Source organism: Marmota flaviventris, chromosome 13 (genome assembly GCF_047511675.1).
Source record: "Marmota flaviventris isolate mMarFla1 chromosome 13, mMarFla1.hap1, whole genome shotgun sequence".
Lineage (NCBI taxonomy): Eukaryota > Metazoa > Chordata > Mammalia > Rodentia > Sciuridae > Marmota > Marmota flaviventris.
In genome coordinates this window covers 77842037-77860257 of record NC_092510.1, presented here as the reverse complement: position 1 = coordinate 77860257, position 18221 = coordinate 77842037, and the positions used below count along the sequence as shown (strand labels likewise).

The 18221-nt window shown below is 34.0% G+C and overlaps 1 protein-coding gene across 5 annotated transcripts in view; it reads right to left on the bottom strand.

Annotated features, from left to right (window-relative positions):
• The window catches only part of Fsd1l (fibronectin type III and SPRY domain containing 1 like), a 67382-nt gene that overhangs the window by 15134 nt on the left and 34027 nt on the right, over positions 1-18221 (bottom strand). For 3 of the 5 annotated variants that reach the window (XM_071600803.1, XM_071600806.1, XM_071600805.1), the window contains 4 exons: positions 12486-12695; positions 11220-11318; positions 7289-7418; positions 6615-6647 (listed from right to left, as the gene is read on the bottom strand). In XM_071600803.1, the coding sequence (XP_071456904.1) occupies positions 6615-6647; positions 7289-7418; positions 11220-11318; positions 12486-12695 (472 nt within the window). The remainder of the gene's footprint in view (positions 1-6614; positions 6648-7288; positions 7419-11219; positions 11319-12485; positions 12696-18221) is intronic. The other 2 variants (XM_034636755.2, XM_071600804.1) reach the window with 2 other exon arrangements.

The following is an 18221-nucleotide window of genomic DNA, read 5'->3' as shown; positions in this document are numbered from 1 at the left end:
CAAAAAGATTAAAGCCTGAACATGTTTTTAAAATAATATTTAAATATACCAAATCATTGCATTTAAAAAGCAATAATTTTGGGGATAAGATTATGATAAAGTTATTTAGGGGAAATGTATATTCTTACTACTAAAAAGAAAAAATAAGACTTTTTCAATATATTTGCATTAGAATTTTTCTTCCTAAGGAGAAATCAACTTAGTAAATTTTAATAAGCTATCAAATAATATTGTAATAAAAAATCCCATAAAAATGCAAAATAAGAATAAAGATACGATTTAAAGTCATTTTACATGATTAAGTGACTGCATTATGCATTACTTAAATGTTGTCAATGTTAGCAGATTTATTAAGCAGTTTCAGAGAATTAAACAATGAATTCAGGACCACTTTGTCTACATTCTAGTAAATGATATTAAGCAGCACTTTATACCTACAGCATTTACATGAGTTGGTTTAATTCTTCCAAAATGATGTTAAAAGTTCTTTTTATAAAGATATTTCTTTAAAAAAATACTTAAGTAATTAATTATAAATTCTATTCGAACAGACAGCATGAACTGAGGTGATTAAGGACAGGTAGATTAAAATTTCTCTGAAACTTGTGCTCAGGTAGGCAGTTAGTAGTTGCTTCCTATTGGGAAGGGAGAGAACAAACATTTGATGGGTAGAAGAAATCTAGAAGTGTTTTGGGGACCTTCTCCAAAACAGAGGATACAAATAAATAAAAAAGAAGAAAAATTTATACCCATTATTCTGAATAAATACGTTTTAATTTCTTAAAGTTTGATTTAACCAGGTTTTCTAAGATAATACTTATTATATAATATTAAAAGTCATTACATAGGACACAGGGATTTAGGATAAAGAGAGAGAGTCTTAAAGGAAATGCCCACTAGCCATTGACATGCAGAAAGCACAATTGTCAATCTTGAGCTACATGCCCTTGGCCCATGCATGTTAAGGAAATGCACAAGCAAAGGGAAACTGGTGCAAAACTGTGTAGCTCCACCCTGCCTCCACCTCTAGTTCATCCCCTAGCACTTGCCCTCTATAAACATGAGTGGCCCACACTAATGGGTTGCTGTCTCTCCCTCTGGAGATAACCCACATGCTCCCTAGGAATATTCCTTGCTTTACCCCAAGGCATCTCTTTTTTGAGACTGCTCCCATTCTCTCTTAAATGTGTTATCTACTTTCCAAAATAAACATTTGTATATGCCTTTGGGGGGAGGTGTCATTAAGTAGTAAGAAAGCAAATTCTACATTCTGTCAATGACATCTTAAGTTGACATTAAGAAAAAAACACTGCATCACAATTTTCTTTCTGATACTTTTCATATAAGCTAATCAAGAATGTTTAAAAACCTTCCCAGCTACTCCAGAGGTTGAGGCAGAAGGATCACAAGTTCAAGGCCAGCAACTTTGTTAGATCCTATCTCAAAAAATAAAAAAGACTGAAGATGTAGCTCAGTGGTAGAGCAACTCTGGATTAAATTACCAATACGCTCCCCAACACACACAAAAGACCTTATAAAAGGTCTGTGTATTTTCAAGTATTTTATCTTGAACTAAGGAGAAAAGATAACAGTCATTTCCTCTGAATTTTCTTTTAAATGTAGCATTATTTTTATCTTCTGTTGGGGGAAAAAGTATTTCGAAGTGGGTAGTTTTCAAACCATGTCCTGAACTATACAGATGCCACAGAGGCTGCTACAGGACTCTGGAAGACACCTGCTCTAGGGCTCCTTCCCTACTTGAACCAGCAATCCTCTTCTCTTTTCAGCTCAGGCTTCTGGAAACATTTCATTTGAAAAAACCACTCTGTTGTACACAAAAAGGGGAAAAAAAGTATAAAAACCACTGTTTTTGATACATCAATAGAAAGACATAAGAAGAGAGGGGGTCAAAAATAAGACTGGCTTAACATGGTTTGTAAATTGTATCAAAAACGTTTAAGTCTTCAGACTATCTGTTTAATGAGTTTAGTATGATTTACCATTATTCTTCAAAAGTTCATTGAAACCACTTATCTAAAATGAAATTCTCCTCTAGAAAAAAATGAGTAGTCATTCAGGATAGCTCACCAAAAATTGCCCAATTCACAAAGTCACCAAAATATTAATTGCACATTAATCTTCCTCCTTCCAAGTTAATTCAACTCTGAATGTTGATAATTATGTAAAATAAGTAGTTTTAATTAATCCTTTCCTTTTTTGACACCAGGATTGAACCAGGGGTGCTGAACCACTGAGTCACATCCCCAACCCTTTTTATGTTTTATTTAGAGATAGGGTTTTTCACTTAGTTGCTTCAGACCTTGCTAAATTGTTGAGGCTGGCTTTGAACCTGAGATCCTCCTGCCTCAGCCTCATGAGCCACTGGGATTACAGACATGAGCCACCATGCCTGGTTTAATTAATCTTAATTATAAGTATTTATAGAAAATTAGTTTTGTAACTAGCTCTTCATTATATCTAACTCCACTTCAATCCCCAGTGCTTTTTAGTAGTGGTGGTACTATCCTTACACTTAATTCATAACTACAACTGTTTTTCAACTGAGGGATGGAGCTAAAAAAAAGTCAAGAAGTTTTGCTGTGGGTAAGAATCAAATGAAAGACGATGAGAGATTAGAGTAAATGTGTAACTAGGGATGAGGAGGAATTAAATAAACCAAACCAGTGGTTCTCAATTTTGGGTATACATCAGAACCACTTGAGGAACTTTTTTTTTTTTTCCCTTGCTGTGATGGGAATTAAACCCTGGAACTTGTGCATGCTACACAAGCACTCTTACCACTAAGCTATACCTAGCCCACTTGGGGAACTTTTAAAAATGCAAATATCAGGCCTCACCTCAGATTTTGCTGTTCAGTAGGGCTAGGGGCCACTGAAGTTAATAAATACCCCACTTAACAAGGGGCAGAGATGAAAAGGGTGATGTTGAAAATATAGCTATTATACAATCTACTATATTGGGCCCTTGGTACATGGCTGCTATGGGAAATGATGAAACAGTTGAGTAGCTGATGGAAAGGGAAGTTAACAATTGCCAGGAACCATCTCTAATTTCTGTATCCTCAGTCCACAGTAGGTGCGCAATATCTTGACTAAAATGAATGCAAACTAAGGAAGTGGAATATGTGATGTTATTAACTAAGGACTACATAACCTTTCCTGAACCATACACCTGAGTTGGAGAAACACAGGGCTTTGGGATTTTGTAATAAATTATCAATCATCAACTGAGAAGGTGCAACAAAATCAGAAGCAACCAGGAAATCTTTTTAAAATACAATGACAGGGCTGGGGCTATAACTAAGTGGCATAGCACTTGCCTAGCCTGTGTGAGGCACTGAGATCAATCCTTAGCACCACATAAATAAATAAAATAATTTTTAAAAAATAGGACAGTTTCCCTTCTCAGTTAGTGGGCCCAATTGTCTGCTTAGAAGAAATATGCATTTTGAAAAATATTTCCCAGGTAATTCAGAGTGACAAATAGCAAAGGAAAGTCACAATGTATAAATAAACAAAATTTTTACTTAGCACTGCTTCAAAATATAAGAGCTCACTTGATAGCCAGAAAAATATTTTTTAAGAAAAAAAATTGTGACTTACCAGTAGTAAAGAAACAAAGGGAAGCATGGAGAAAAGAAAAACAGTCATAACTATTGAGAATGGCAGTTGAGTTTCAGAGAAAAGTTAGAGGGTTACTCTTCCATTGCTGCATTCCAACTCTAAGTACATTTTTGCAAGAGGTACAATAGTTATTAACATCTTAAGTAAAAACATGACCTTCCACCTCGCTTCATAAAGGTTCCTTGGGCCAAATTATTTTACAGTTTCCCAAATGTTCTTTCTGTTATCCAGTTCATCTTGTTCACTATTATAAGATAAACTTAGCTCTATTCCCCTACTTCAAAATCAACATGTACTTCCATATTAGCTACAAATGATTTAGTCCGCCTTCCTACCCTTCTCACCCTAGAGAGTATTACACAACCAAATGTACCAAAGTGTTCTTTAAACTCACTCAGTCTGCTTAAGTGTTTTTCCTCTTGTTGTTCCCCACTCTCACTGCAAAGCTGAATACCACAAATTCTCCCTCTTCCCCAAGAAGCAATTTAATACCATTCCTTTAGTAAAGGTCTTCCAAATCCTACCATCTAAATAACTTTTCTTAGCAATCTAGTCCAGGCCAAAATCCTTTCATACTCAATCACAGGCAATTACACAGGCTTTATGTGACAGGATTTGCAGGGGTAGGACAAAGGATAGGGTGGGCTGCCCTTCTTATACCAGACTTGGTGCATAGTTAGTTAGGGCATCATGATTTCTACAGGAAGTTGCAATTTCATCCTCTTCCCCAACGGTGAGCTCATGGGCTATTTGCATTCCTAGCCTTGTCACTCTATTCAAAGGCCCCCCATGGGAAGGAAACCCTATACTGAGATTCTTTTTAAATACCTTCAGGAAGACCTCCTTAAGAGCAAATAAGGCGGTAAGGACCTTTCACTTAGTATGTTTCCATTTTTAACCCTCTTGTCCCTACCTTTTTAGCTCTCAAGTCCATAAAGCAGAAGTTTTCTATTTGGAACCTCCTGGCAGTGAGAAGACCCTCTAACTGTGATCTGGGTTGAGTCATTGGACCTCCAACTAGTGTCATTTGCTGGGAAAAATGGAACACTGAAGGAACCCACTCACTCCTTCATGACTTCTTACTTATCACCATAAATCAGCAAAAGCTTGACTTTCAGTTTGGCTCACTGTCCTCACTGTCTCGCAGTACCCGAGAACTCTGGACATCTTTCCCCTCTGAACCCTTTTATTCACATTTATCCTTACACATGATGTTTATCTTGCTTTTTTTCTGCAATCTTATCTACATGAGTTAAAGCAAATTTCTTGAGGCAAGAACAGTGTTTATCCCTGTAAACTCCATAACATTCAGCACACATTTAACAGTGAACAATTATATATGAAAAAATAAAAAAATGAAAGAGGGCTGGGGTTGTGGCTCAGTGGTAGAGCACTTGCCTAGCACGTGTGAGACACTTAGTTTGATCCTCAGCACCACATAAAAATAAATAAATAAATAAATAAACAAAATAAAGTTTTTTTTTTTTTTAAATGACACCATGTTTTTTTTTTTTTTAAAAAAAGTAAATGAATATATGTAGTTTGAGCAGCTCTAATCCAAAAATCTGAAATGCTCTGACATTGGAAACTTTTTAAGCACCAACATAATTACAAATAAAAAAATCCCACACCTGAGCTCATGTGACAAGACACAGCCAAAATATAGATACATTAAAAAAATATTATATAAAATTACCTATGTACATATATATATATAAAGGTATATGTGAAACATAAATGAATTCTGGATTTAGAATTGGGTCCCCACCAAGGTATATGTGAAACATAAATGAATTCTGGATTTAGAATTGGGTCCCCACCAAATATAATTAATTATGTATTTGCAACTATTCTAAAATACAAAAAAATCTGAAATCCAAAGCACTTTTTGAGTCCCAAGCATTTCAAATAAGGGATCCGAACCTGTATAACATTCCGGAAGTGGCCTACATATAAAATACTTTTAAAAGGAGAAAAGAGAGAAAGAAATATAACCTGCAATGCTAAATACAAAGCAGTCTAAAAATCGTCCAAGTAACCAAATAAAACTTTGTAAGACTATTAAACCCAACAGCATTTTATAATTTATAGCACACTGTGAAATCACTTTTATCAATAATGAACAAATAAACTGAAAAGAAGAGTGGAGGTAACTTTGAAAAGAGAATATATTCTGGTTTCTGGTAAAGATATATGGTATCTTCAATAAACATGTTATTAACCATGTAATTTGAAATTATTCATTTTTTTCTGACACTGTCCTAATAATTTCTGCAGTGACTTTTATTTCTTAACCTTGATACTTTGGAAGCTGCATGATTATTATAAAATACAGAACATTTCAAACTTGCTTCGTGTTGAATACAAATAAAAGCAAAGCAAAGGCTGGGGACTGGGATTGTGGCTCAGCGGTAGAGCGCTCGCCTAACACAGGCGGGACCTGGGTTCGATCCTCAGCACCACATAAAATAAGGCATTGTGTTGAGTCCATCTAACCTAAAAAATAAATATTAAAAAAAAAAGCAAGGGCTGGGATGGTAGCTCAGTGGTAGAGCACTTGCCTAGCATGTGTGTAAGGCACTGGGGTCAATTCTTAGTCCTACATATAAATAAATAAAATAAAGGTCCATCAACAACTAAACGTATTAAAAAAAGCAAAGCAATAATGTTAGATATATTTAACTCAATACAATAGGAAAGATGCCAGTTATAAATAAAGTAGAAAAAATAATTAAAGAAGACTTTAAAGCTTATTTTGTTATCTTTATACAATATAATCCAAATGATAAGCAGCACACTATAATGCTATAAATTCAAAACATAAGCTACAAAAATACAGACAGTCTACACAGAGCAATATTTTAGCTTTGAAGCCTGCTGCAGTGGCTTCTGTTTACTGGTTAAAAGAAAAAATTACTCAGCCAAGCTAGATATACTAAGTCCTAAAACTAGACAGACATAGATCATCACCTTGTATGTTTCTTCAGTGAAGTAACATGGACACTGTCAGATAAAAATAGGCAACTGTTAAGAGACTGCTTTACAAATTAAGTTTAACTTCTTATAATAAAATTAGATTAAAAGCCTGCTGAGGATTTTTAAAAAATTCATTGTTAGAACTCACAAAAATATCATCTTCAGCAAAAACTTCCTGTGTAAAAAAAGAAAAAAGTTCCCAAACTTTGACATTATTTAGGTAAGTTATGACAATAACAAAAGATTCTTGAGCCTGACTCTTGGATTCACTGGGTTCCACCATCACAGGCAAGTCTGTGGGGCTTTTATAAACTGTAAAAGTTGTCATCTAATGCAGACTTTTAGGTGAGATAGGTGATAAGCCCAATATTCAGAAATTATTCTAGGAACATCTAATTAGTTCAAGTTACCGTATATATAACTTTAAGGAAATGGGATAATAAAATTTTTTAAAAGTATAAGGAGATTAGGAAAGAAACTAAGAAAAAAGTAATGTGAAAATGTTAATGACAGATTCATGTATTGACAAGCAATGTTATATTTTTCACTTTGGAATTACTAATGTATCATAAGTCATACTGGTATACAGAATAAGAATTTTAATATTATCAAATAAGAACCAATGTACAAGCATTTATCCATATAACAGATTTAATGAGCTACGTTACCTGCCCTTGTTCTCTTTCCCTTTGATTTTACTTTCTTGACCTTTTCCTCCAGTAGGATCCCACTCTACCAAGGTATCTTCAACTTTCAGGTTCAAATGGGATGATGAATTATCCAAACTGAAATTCAGTGCTGTTCGAGACAATATAAAATATTATATATCTCCACTTTCTGAAGCACACCTATGAGCAATAACTTCTCTAGTCAGTTGATTCAACACTGTATACAGAGAATAAAATTCAAATTACTAATGTTAACATTTAAAGTTCTCAATGATTAGGTTTTAATTTACAATTCCTCACTTATTTTCCATTATTCTCCTCTAAATATCCCGTACTCTAACACAATACAATGCAATGTTCAGGGCCTTCAATGTTCAGGACTGGTATTTCTGCTATTCGTTCTACAAGAATCTATATCAACACACAGTATCCTCAATTTCCTGTTATTAGAATACCCGATGGTTATCAATTGATTGTTTTGAGTAAATAGGAAGGGGAACTGGTAGGAATTAAGAAGGAAAAAGTGATATTATAATCACAGGGTAAAAGTCTGGCGCACACATGTCTTCTCTGACAGTATAATACTTAATAATTTCATACTTAAAACACTTCTTAGTTTCAAATTAAGATGAGTATGAAGAAATTGGAGGTAGCCTGGCAGAAGTGAGAAAATTGATCTAGCTGATAAATGATTTATGTGGCAAAGAGTAGAAGGGTGAAAAGTTCCACTAATATAAAAATAAAACAAAAACAAAAAACAAAAAAAATCATGAAACAAAGTTATGCCTTTCAGATTATTTAGTATTATCAGGAAGTATCTGTACTATTCACAAGACTTGCTTAGTCAAACTGCTAATTTAGGAGATCAGTGCATTAAGCTTCCCTCTTTTAGAACTCAGGGAAAAGCAATGAAATGTATTAACAGCTGTACAATGAGTAGTTTCTTCTATTTTAAAATGTAATTTCTAGAAGCTCTATCTTGAAAGCTATCTATTAATCTGCTTCTGTTATATTTTCCTCCAAAATTTAAATATCTGATAATTATTCATTGAAGGAATACTCCTTACAATACATCTCACTTAAGTATATTACTTAATTTAGCTAAGGCTTCAGTGTGTCTGTGAAGTGTAAATCACCAAACAACAAAAAAAGCATATGGAGAGCCTGAAGTTTACCTAGTTAATCAAGAATCCTTTTATCCTCCACTCTATAAAGAACACTTCAAGTTCTTTGTTCATTGTCTTTATTTATAAAACCACATTCTCAATACAAATCTACTGACCACACAGCTTCTAGTAAATGTCATACTACACAAGGAAGTTAATAACTTATAAAACCTTCATCTAAACAGAAATAAATTTAGAGAAACTAGAAACAATGAAGCTTTTCAGTAAAAATGGAAATGATTTCTTAACAGGCAGATTACTAAAAAGTTAGGATTAACACTGAGACTCTCAATTTCCAAAATGAACTGCCGTTAAGAAAGCAAAGTTAACTTCTATATTTAAGTTATTAAGCAAGTCAGGCTACCTACATTGGCAGGAGGGTGAGGGTTGCTGGGGATTGAACCCATGGCCTTGTGCATTCGAGGCACTATCTACATTTTTTTTAAGAGAAAGAAAAATAGGCTTTAACTCTGAGGGTGCCATCAATTCCCAAGGGCTTATTAAAATTCTAAGGATAAAGAAGGTCTCCTAAAGTTGTTCCTTAATGTTTGTTATAATGAAGAAAAAAAGGGTCATCAGCAATCTGGAGTCAAGGATAGCAAGAAAAAAGTACTATCTTCAAACCACTTGTGATCAGACTTATCGAATAACACAGCATCCAAACAAGAAGGCATATAATTACGTCAAAATGAGTCCTATTGCTATGGGTAATTAAAAACAACAAACAAAAGAAAAAGAAAAACAAACAAGAAGGTCTAGGTTTCAATCCAAGAGGTATCATTTTAATTTCTATTTGAGGGGCATTGTTCTTTTATTGAACCTCAGTAAAGTTATAGAGCCTCTCTAAGATAAGAAATAATGCTTCATTATTAAAAAATAAAGTCTTCTTTGAAAGTGAGATCCTGTGTCCTGGATAAGCCCTGTAATATACAACATACTGGTTTCCATATCTTTAAAAGTCTGTGAAAACAGGGTACCAAAATCAGAATCCAGATGTTTTATGTTTGTTAGTAGCTGCTTTCATGATACTATAAAATTATATCACAGTCATTACTATTTGAGGCTATAGAAAATTTTGTATTAACATAATATCATTTATCCTTACAAGGAAGTAAATGATAACACATCTTTAAAATTCTAGCCATAAGAAATATTATTACTCATCACTTTTGACAACTTTCTTGCCAGAACAAATATACTGAAGGAACAAATAAACAACATTCATTATTTTCCATACCAAGAACTATAAGTGGCAGGATATGAAACTTTGATAGGCCTCAACTATTTAATCTCCATCTTTCTTCCTTTCCCTTCAATCTTTGTCCACAGGCTTATTTCTATTGGTTGGCCAAAAAGGACTACAGCAGGTCAAATTAGTAAACAACTGTTTAATATGTAATTTTTAAAAAGTAGAACTACTTCTATGGAGCTCTTGTTCTAATTTGTAGTCATGCCAATGCTGTGAAAAATACTCCAGAAAATCCGTGACCCATAGCCATGTAAAATGAATTTTATTCTGTTACTCCCTGAAGATCAGAATCAATGATTAGTGGCCCTCAAGGATACGTTTCAGTCTGGTCCCACACCTCAAAGGGTTTTCTCAACAGTAAAAAATGCTTCAAAGGACTAATCAACTTAGTCTCCCTCTACAAACCCCAAGGTCAAGAGTGACTAGTGAGATCCAGATATTGCTAAGAGAAGCAGCCAGCCCAGCTCCCAGGAAGCCATAAGCCAGCTATTCATATTTCTAAATTTAGGGAATATGCATAAAAATCAATAATTTACCACGTTTATGTCCAAGTTTGGTAAAGCATAATGAAAAGGAATAATACAAAGATGATGCTCCTAAGGGTGAATATAATAATAATGCAATTTTATTTGACAAGGGCTAAAAACAGCTCAAGTAATACAGAAAAGATTATTACCTGTAAGTATGACAATACTTTGGTAAACATCTCATTAAAAACCACAGTAACTTCTCAGTTTGATAACATGTAATTCAAAGTAATTGCATATCTTCGTTATCTGTAGTTCTCAAGTAAAAACATTTTCTAATTCAAACAAACTACTCAAATTACACCTATTTTTTAAGATATTTTTGGACATTTTTCTGAGTTGGTCTCATCAGTAATTTATGGACCGTTAGGGGCTGGAGTAAAGTACTTGCCCAGAATGTGTAAGACACTGGGTTCGATTCCCAGCACTGTAAAACACAAAATAATTTTCAAGCCTCATAGTTTGTTTTATTCTGATATGTTTTTATATCATCCTCCAAATCATATCAAATTTTTGGCATACAAATCTATTCAAATGCCATATAAACTAGAGGCCAATGGAAGCTCCAGGTTCCAAGTACCTATAAAAATGTTCAGAGTTTAGTCAATTACTATATGTCACAATTGGGAAGAACTTTGGCATTATGGCCTTCGAATTAGTAAATGTTGCAAAAATTTGTGTTCAAATATGTTATACTAGGGTGTTTCCACTAACTCCAAATTACTCTGAGAGACTAGAATGACTTAGGTTCTTAGATGTTAACACTATCATCTCAAGTCTATGAGTCTATTTGCTCATATGAATACAATCATAAATGGAAACCACTACCATAGTCCTATTTTCCCTGCCTTATAATTCTTATTGTGGGGAAAGTCAGAGGTGGGGTGGTAGAGGAGGTGGGGAAGGAATTCAGCCACACAATGCTTCCTGTCACAAAGTCTTGAATAACTTTAGATGTTTCATGTTGTATAAATAGCTACTAATCTTACCTTTGGTCTCTAAGGTCACTGGATCAGAATATTCTCCAGCCACAGCCTTGTTACAAGCTCGCACTCTGAAATTCATATATTTTGAATCAAATTTTAAGCCTGAAAAAATGAAATGGTTTTCAGACACAAAATAAAGGACTCATCCCCCAAAATATTAGAATGAATTTTCAGACTTTTTTTTTCCTCCTTGGAAGTATCTCTTTATTTAAGGAAAGTATAAATTTATGTTAAAATGGTGATAATGCCTGCAATAAGAGGAATCATGATTTACCTATTAGTTTCTTCAGAAGAAGTAAAATATACAATTTATGATTTTCCTAATTCAGGGATAAAAAGGTACTCTTTTATGTGTCATGAAAAGCAGTACTTCATATAATGAGAGATGTCACAAATTTACAAAACAACACATTCGATTTCTGGAAAAGAGATGCTCTCAGGAATTTTTATATTTATGAAACACTGTGTTTTTTTGTTGTTGCTGTTTTTGTTTTGGTACCAGGGATTGAACCTAAGGTTGCTTCACCATTGAGCCACATCCCTAGCCTTTTTTATATTTTACTTAGAGACAAGGGCTTGCTGAGGTGCTTAGGGCCTTGCTAAGTTGCTGAGGCTGGCTTTGAACTCACAATCCTCCTGCCTCAGCCTCCCAAGGGTTTTGCCCCCAAAATATCTAAAGTCCCCACTATACTGGGAATATTTTTGTGTTTGTTTGTTAACCATTATTTTTGCATTATTAGTTTGTTTTAGTTATACATAATACTGAGGTTCATTTTCACATAACTGTACAAGTATGGAGTATAATTCTGAAATATCTTTCAAAACGTCTTTCAAAAGGCCAACACAAAAATTTCTAAAACCAAATCACAGTTCTACTTTAACTATCAACATTAAAGTAAAACTAAATAACAAAAGTGATAATATTTACAGTACCAGTGAATTGTGGGGTAGTGAGTACATCTAAAAAATTAAGAGCTTTTTTATATAATCTGAAAACAAAGGGAAAACTAAGTGTAACTCTTGAAATATTATTTTCAGAATACCGCTTCATATTTATTTTACATGTATCCTATCTTAGCAGGTTACAAATGTCCTTAAGTAATTAAAACAAAGGTTTTCTTGATATTTTAAAACAAATTTACTTCTATAATAAATATCTAAAAAATCAGCTTGGATAAAAAGAACTTAATAATTTTAAGCTTTAAAATAACAAATTTTTCATAATTACAGTTATTTTCTAAGGAGACTGTTGAGATGTTGTCATTTTACCTGATAATATATATTCAGTACCCTTAATGTTATCAATTATCTCCCAACATCTCTCATCCTTTACACGTGGCAGTCCATCAAAATTAGTTTTTCTGTATTCCAGTATGAAATGGTCAATCTTATTATCTTCTTCTGGCATTCTCCAAGCTACTGTTACAGAGTTGTCAGCCACCAAACACTCCACTGGGTCTATCTCTGGAGCTTTAGGGACTGAAGAGAAGAAACAAAAGTATGTGTGTAGGGGAGTTAATTTCTCATTTATTATAGCACTAATAAAATATTTATGTTTGTCATCCAAGCTTTGCTTTTTCATCCTGCTTTTGAACTATTCAAAAGTGAATAAATAAACCAACCTAAACTATTTTCAAAGCACCTTTTAATGATAGGCTATAAAAAAATCTATAAAGTTTTCTATTTTTCTTATTCAACGTTCACTAAAATCTTAGATGGCAAAAGGTAAATTCTAAACATGCTAAGGATAAATAATCGAGAATGACTTGTTATTTCTGAACATACTGTACTTTTTTTCTTTTTCTTTTTTCTTTTTTTGTGTGTGTGGTGCTGGAGATTAAACCCAGGGCCCTGTGCATGCAAGGCAAGCACTCTACCAACTGAGCTATATCCCCAGCCCTATTTTGATTTTTAATTTGTTCTTTAGATGTACATGATAGTAGAGTGTATCTTGACAAATTCTAATTAGGATCTCATTCTTGTGGCTGAACATGAGGTAGAGTTTCACTGGTTGTGTATTCATATATGTACATAGGAAAGTAATGTCTGTTTCATTCTACTCTTTCCTATTCCATCCCGCCACCTTCCTTCATTTTTCTTTGTCTAATCCAATGAACTTCTATTCTTCCCTCCTACCCCACTGTACTTTAAAAAAATTTTTTTTTAGTTGTAGATAGACATAATACCTTTATTTATTTTTATGTGGTGCTGAGGATCAAACCCAGTGCCTCACAGGTAGGGTAACTATTGTTAACAATAATTCATTAGACCTGTTAAAATAGCAAAAGGTTTTGAAAGTTTCCAGTACAAATTCTAAATGCTTGAGATGATACATATGCTAATTACCCAGATTTTACTCCCAGGGACTTCTACTTTTCAATCTGGCACATACATAAGAAATCTGGTAGTAGCCACCCCTTTCTAACAACAAACAAGGTTGAACAAACTGAAAAATCAATAATAATTCTTAGACCTGTAAGAGAAGTGAGATTAAAAGGCCTCAATATAAAGAGACAAACAGGTAAATACAGAGAGTCACAATTTACTAGAGCAAAAACCTAAGCAGAAACCAGTGCTGGGGTAAGGATACCTAAACTGTAATTGATGAGCTGCCGGAGGCTCAGTGTGGGTAGGTTTGAGTCAAAAACCCCAGGTGGCTCCAATTATAGAAGGGCACCTACTATTTGTGAATTTTTCCTCTAAGAGCTTAACAGGTTGTCATCAGGAACAATGGAGGAAAATCCACTTATATTTACACCATAGGGAGTAGAAAAGGAAACATTTTGAAATACACCAGAGCTTATGTTTTCCTTAACAAGATCTGCTCTCAAAAAAAAAAAAAAAAAAACTAACCAGAGTCTAACCCCTTTGGGATTATCTGAGCCTAACTGAGCTGGGTGAAAGGAAATAAAAAACTCTAGCTGGCTACTCCACCAGGACAAAGGGAAATAGCAGTCTCACTCCAGTCCACTCTAGCCATCTTGTTCTACCTAAGGGCAAGTAAGAGTGGGGGCTACTGAGATGCACCTGTAAAGTTCATCGTTCAAAGGCACAGATTCACAAAAAGACTGAGACATAATCAAAACACCATAAAATGATTCCTATCCCTGCATAACTTACCATCACATTATCAAAGGCCTATTCACAACAGTTTCTTTAACCTAATATATCATATGTGGCTATAAAGGAAAAATTACAAGCATACTATAGGCAAAAAATACAGTCCGAAAAGACTGTAAGAAGAATCAGAAACAGACTCAGATATGGCAGAGGTGATGGAATTATCAGATTAAGAATTAAAAAATAATAGGCCAATGATCTAAACAGAGACTTCACCAAAGAAGATATTCAAATAACAAGGAAGTATATGAAAAGATGCTCTACTTCATGTGGCGCATGATTAAAGCAATGCAAATTAAAACAACAATGAAATAACACTACAGTACCAATGCTGTAAAGCAACAAAATGTAGAGCAACAAGGATTTTATTCATTGCTGGTGGGACCGCAACATAATATAGACACTTTATAAGACCGTATTGGAGGTTTCCTGCAAAACTAAACATAATCTTATTATAGTATCCAGAAACTTCACTCCTTAGTATTTTCCCAAAGGAGCTGAAAAACCTTTGTCCACACAAAACCTGCCTATAGATGTTTACAGCAGCTTTATTCATTATTACCAAAACTTGGAAGAAACCAAGTTGCCCTAAACAAACTGTGGTACATGGACTATTCAGTGCTAAAAAGAAATGAATTATCAAGCTACAAAAAACTAGGCATGGAGGACATAATGCCTATCACTAAGTAAAAGATACCAATCTGAAAAGGCTACCTACTGTATGACTCCACCCATATGACCTCTGGAAATGGCAAAACTATGGAAAGGGTGAGAATCAGTATTTTCTAGGGGTTGGGAGGAGAGAAGGCTAAAGAAGCAGAATACAAAGAATTTTAAAAAATTTTTTTTATATGTTGATGAACCCTTATTTTATTCATTTATTTACATGCGGTACTGAGCATCGAACCCAGTGCCTCACACATGCTAGACAAGCACTCTGCCACTGAGCCACAACCCCAGCCCCAGAATACAAAGAATTTTTAGGACAATAAAAATAATATGTATGATACTATAATGGTGGCTACAGTCATTATAAATTTGTGCAACCCCATAGAATGTATAACACCAAGGGTGGACCTTACTGTAAACTACAGAGTTTGAGGTGACAATGATGTGCCAATGTAGATTTATCAGTTATAACAAATGTACCACTCTGATGGGTGATGTAGATAATGAGGGAGCTAAGCATGTTTTGTGGGTATATGGGAAATTCTCATACTTTCCATTGTTTTACTATGTATCTAAAATTGTTCTAAATATTAAAGTCTAGTTTTAAAAGGCTACAAACATAAGAAAATGAATCTAGGGGCTAGGGTTGTGGTTCAGTGGTAGAGAGCTTGCCTGGCATGTGAGAAGCACTGGGTTTGATCTTCAGCACCATATAAAAATAAATAAATAAAATAAAGGTACTGTGTCCATCTACAACCAAAAAAGAATATTAAAAAAGTAAGTATATCTATTTTTATAATCTTGCAATGGGGAAGGTCCAAGTAAGGTCTTTCTAAAACCTAAAAGTCACAAAGAAAAAGTGTGACATATTTGATTATATAAAAATTAAAATTTCTGCTAGGAAAAAAAATCATTATAAACCAATAGACAAATGACTAAGAGGGAATTATGCCACATATAGGACCAAAGGCTAACCTCCTTAATATACTAAAAGGTGCTATATATCATTAATGAAAATATAAACCATTGTATGAAAAATCATAGATAAGGAGTTCATTTTTTAAAGTGGCTTATGAAGATAGGATAAATACATTCACACTTAAAGAAATGAAAATTAAAACAATCAGATAACCCATATGTCACTATTAGAATAGAATGAAAAAAATTAAAAACTCTGAAAACTGTGGCTGTATAAGAATACAGTCATTCAAATATTTTCAGGGAAGCATAAATTGTGAAATTTCCTTGACAATTTAAATAATTATTAAAATTTAAAATACACATACATTTCCATTTCTAGAAATTTATCCTTGAGACATATTGATATATTATCTCTGCAAAATACCTAAGCATTTTGTTACCACATCATTGCCACTACTAGAAAAAGACCATAAACTTAAATATCCATCAAGAAGAACTAATTAAATTCCTACTATCTAGTTATTTTTTTAAAAATGAAGTAGATCTATAATGATCTGGAAAGAACTCCTACATATTGTCAAGTGGCAAAGAGAAAGTATTTAACAGTGTATATGTATGCTTCCATTTTCAAAAGGGGGTGGATTATATATTAGACTGAATGAAACAAATTTATCTTTTTGAGGGTAAAAACTGCCAAATATTAGCAACTACCTGATTCTGCATATACATGCGGTGATGTTTGTATAGATTTAGACTATTTCAGGAAAGATAAACAGATGTTAGTAACAGTGGTACCCTCTGTGGAGGAAAAGGCACACTCATACATTGCTCTAGGAAGAAAACCAAGTTTGAAATGAAAAGGAGCTACTTTTCTTTTTTACAGGTGCATTGTATTTGTACATAATGGTGAATCTGTTGTTACAATATAATTTGATCAATATCTTTCCCCAGAGCTTTCCCCTTTCCTCCCCTCCTCTCACCCGCTGGCCTACCTTCCTCTACTCTGCGGGTCTCCCTTTGCTTTTCATGAGATCACCCCTTATCTTTCTTTTCCTTTTTTCTCTCTAGCTTCTATATATGAGAGAAAACATGACCCTTGATCTTCTGACTTTGGCTTATTTTGCTTAGCATAATCGTTTCAAATTCCATCCATCTTCCTGCAAATAAATAATTTTTTGTGATTGAATAAAAATCCATTGTGTATCTATACCACATTTTCTGTATCCATTCAGCTGTTGATGGAACCTGGGCTAGTTCCATAGTTTGGCTATTGTGAATTGTGCTGCTATAAAAACATGGGTATGACTGTATCCCTATGATGACTTTAATTCTTTGGGATAAATATTGTGGCTGGGTCGTATGGTGCTTCCATGCCTCGTCTTTTGAGGAACCTCCAAACTGATTTCCATAGTGAATGTACTAATTTACAATCCCACCAACAGTGTAAGTGTTCCTTTTTCTCCACATCCTTTCCAGCATTTATTATTGTTTGAATTCCTGAGGACTGACATTCTGACTGGTGTGAATGGCCATTTTATTTCTTCTTTTATGAAGTTTCTGTTTAATCTATTTGCCCATTTATTAATTAGGTGGCTTTTTTGGTGCAAACCTTTTTGAGTTCTTTATATATTCTAGGTATTAATCCTCTGTCAGAAATGCAGCTAACAAAGATTTTCCTCCATTCTGTAGGTTCTTTTTTCACATTACTCTTTCCTTTGCTGTGCAGGCACTTTTTAATTTAATACCATTTCATTTATTAACTCTTGGCATTATGTCCCAAGCTTTAGGGGTCCTAATGAAAAAAATCATTACCTGTCCTTTATGCTGGAGTGTTGACCTTTGCTTTCCTCTATAAGTTGCATAGTTTCTGGTCTAATTGCAAGGTCTTTGATGCATTTTAGTTAATTTTTGTATATCTTTCTTCTGATGTACAATCAACAAATATATGAAAAAATGTCATCATCTCTAGCAATTAGAGAAATGCAAATTAAAACTACTCTAAGATTTCATCTCACTCCTGTCAGAATGGCAGCTATTATGAAGACAAACAAAAATAAGTGCTGGCAAGGATGTGGGGGAAGAGGCACACTTATACATTGCTGGTGGAATTGGTGCAGCCAATATGGAAAGCAGTATGGAGATTCTTTGGAAAACTGGGAATGGAACCACCATTTGACCCAGCTATCCCTCTCCTTGGTCTATACGAAAAAACAGCATACTACAGGGACACAGCCACATCAATGTTTATAGTAGGACAATTCAAAACAGCTAAACTGTGGAACCAACCTAGATGCC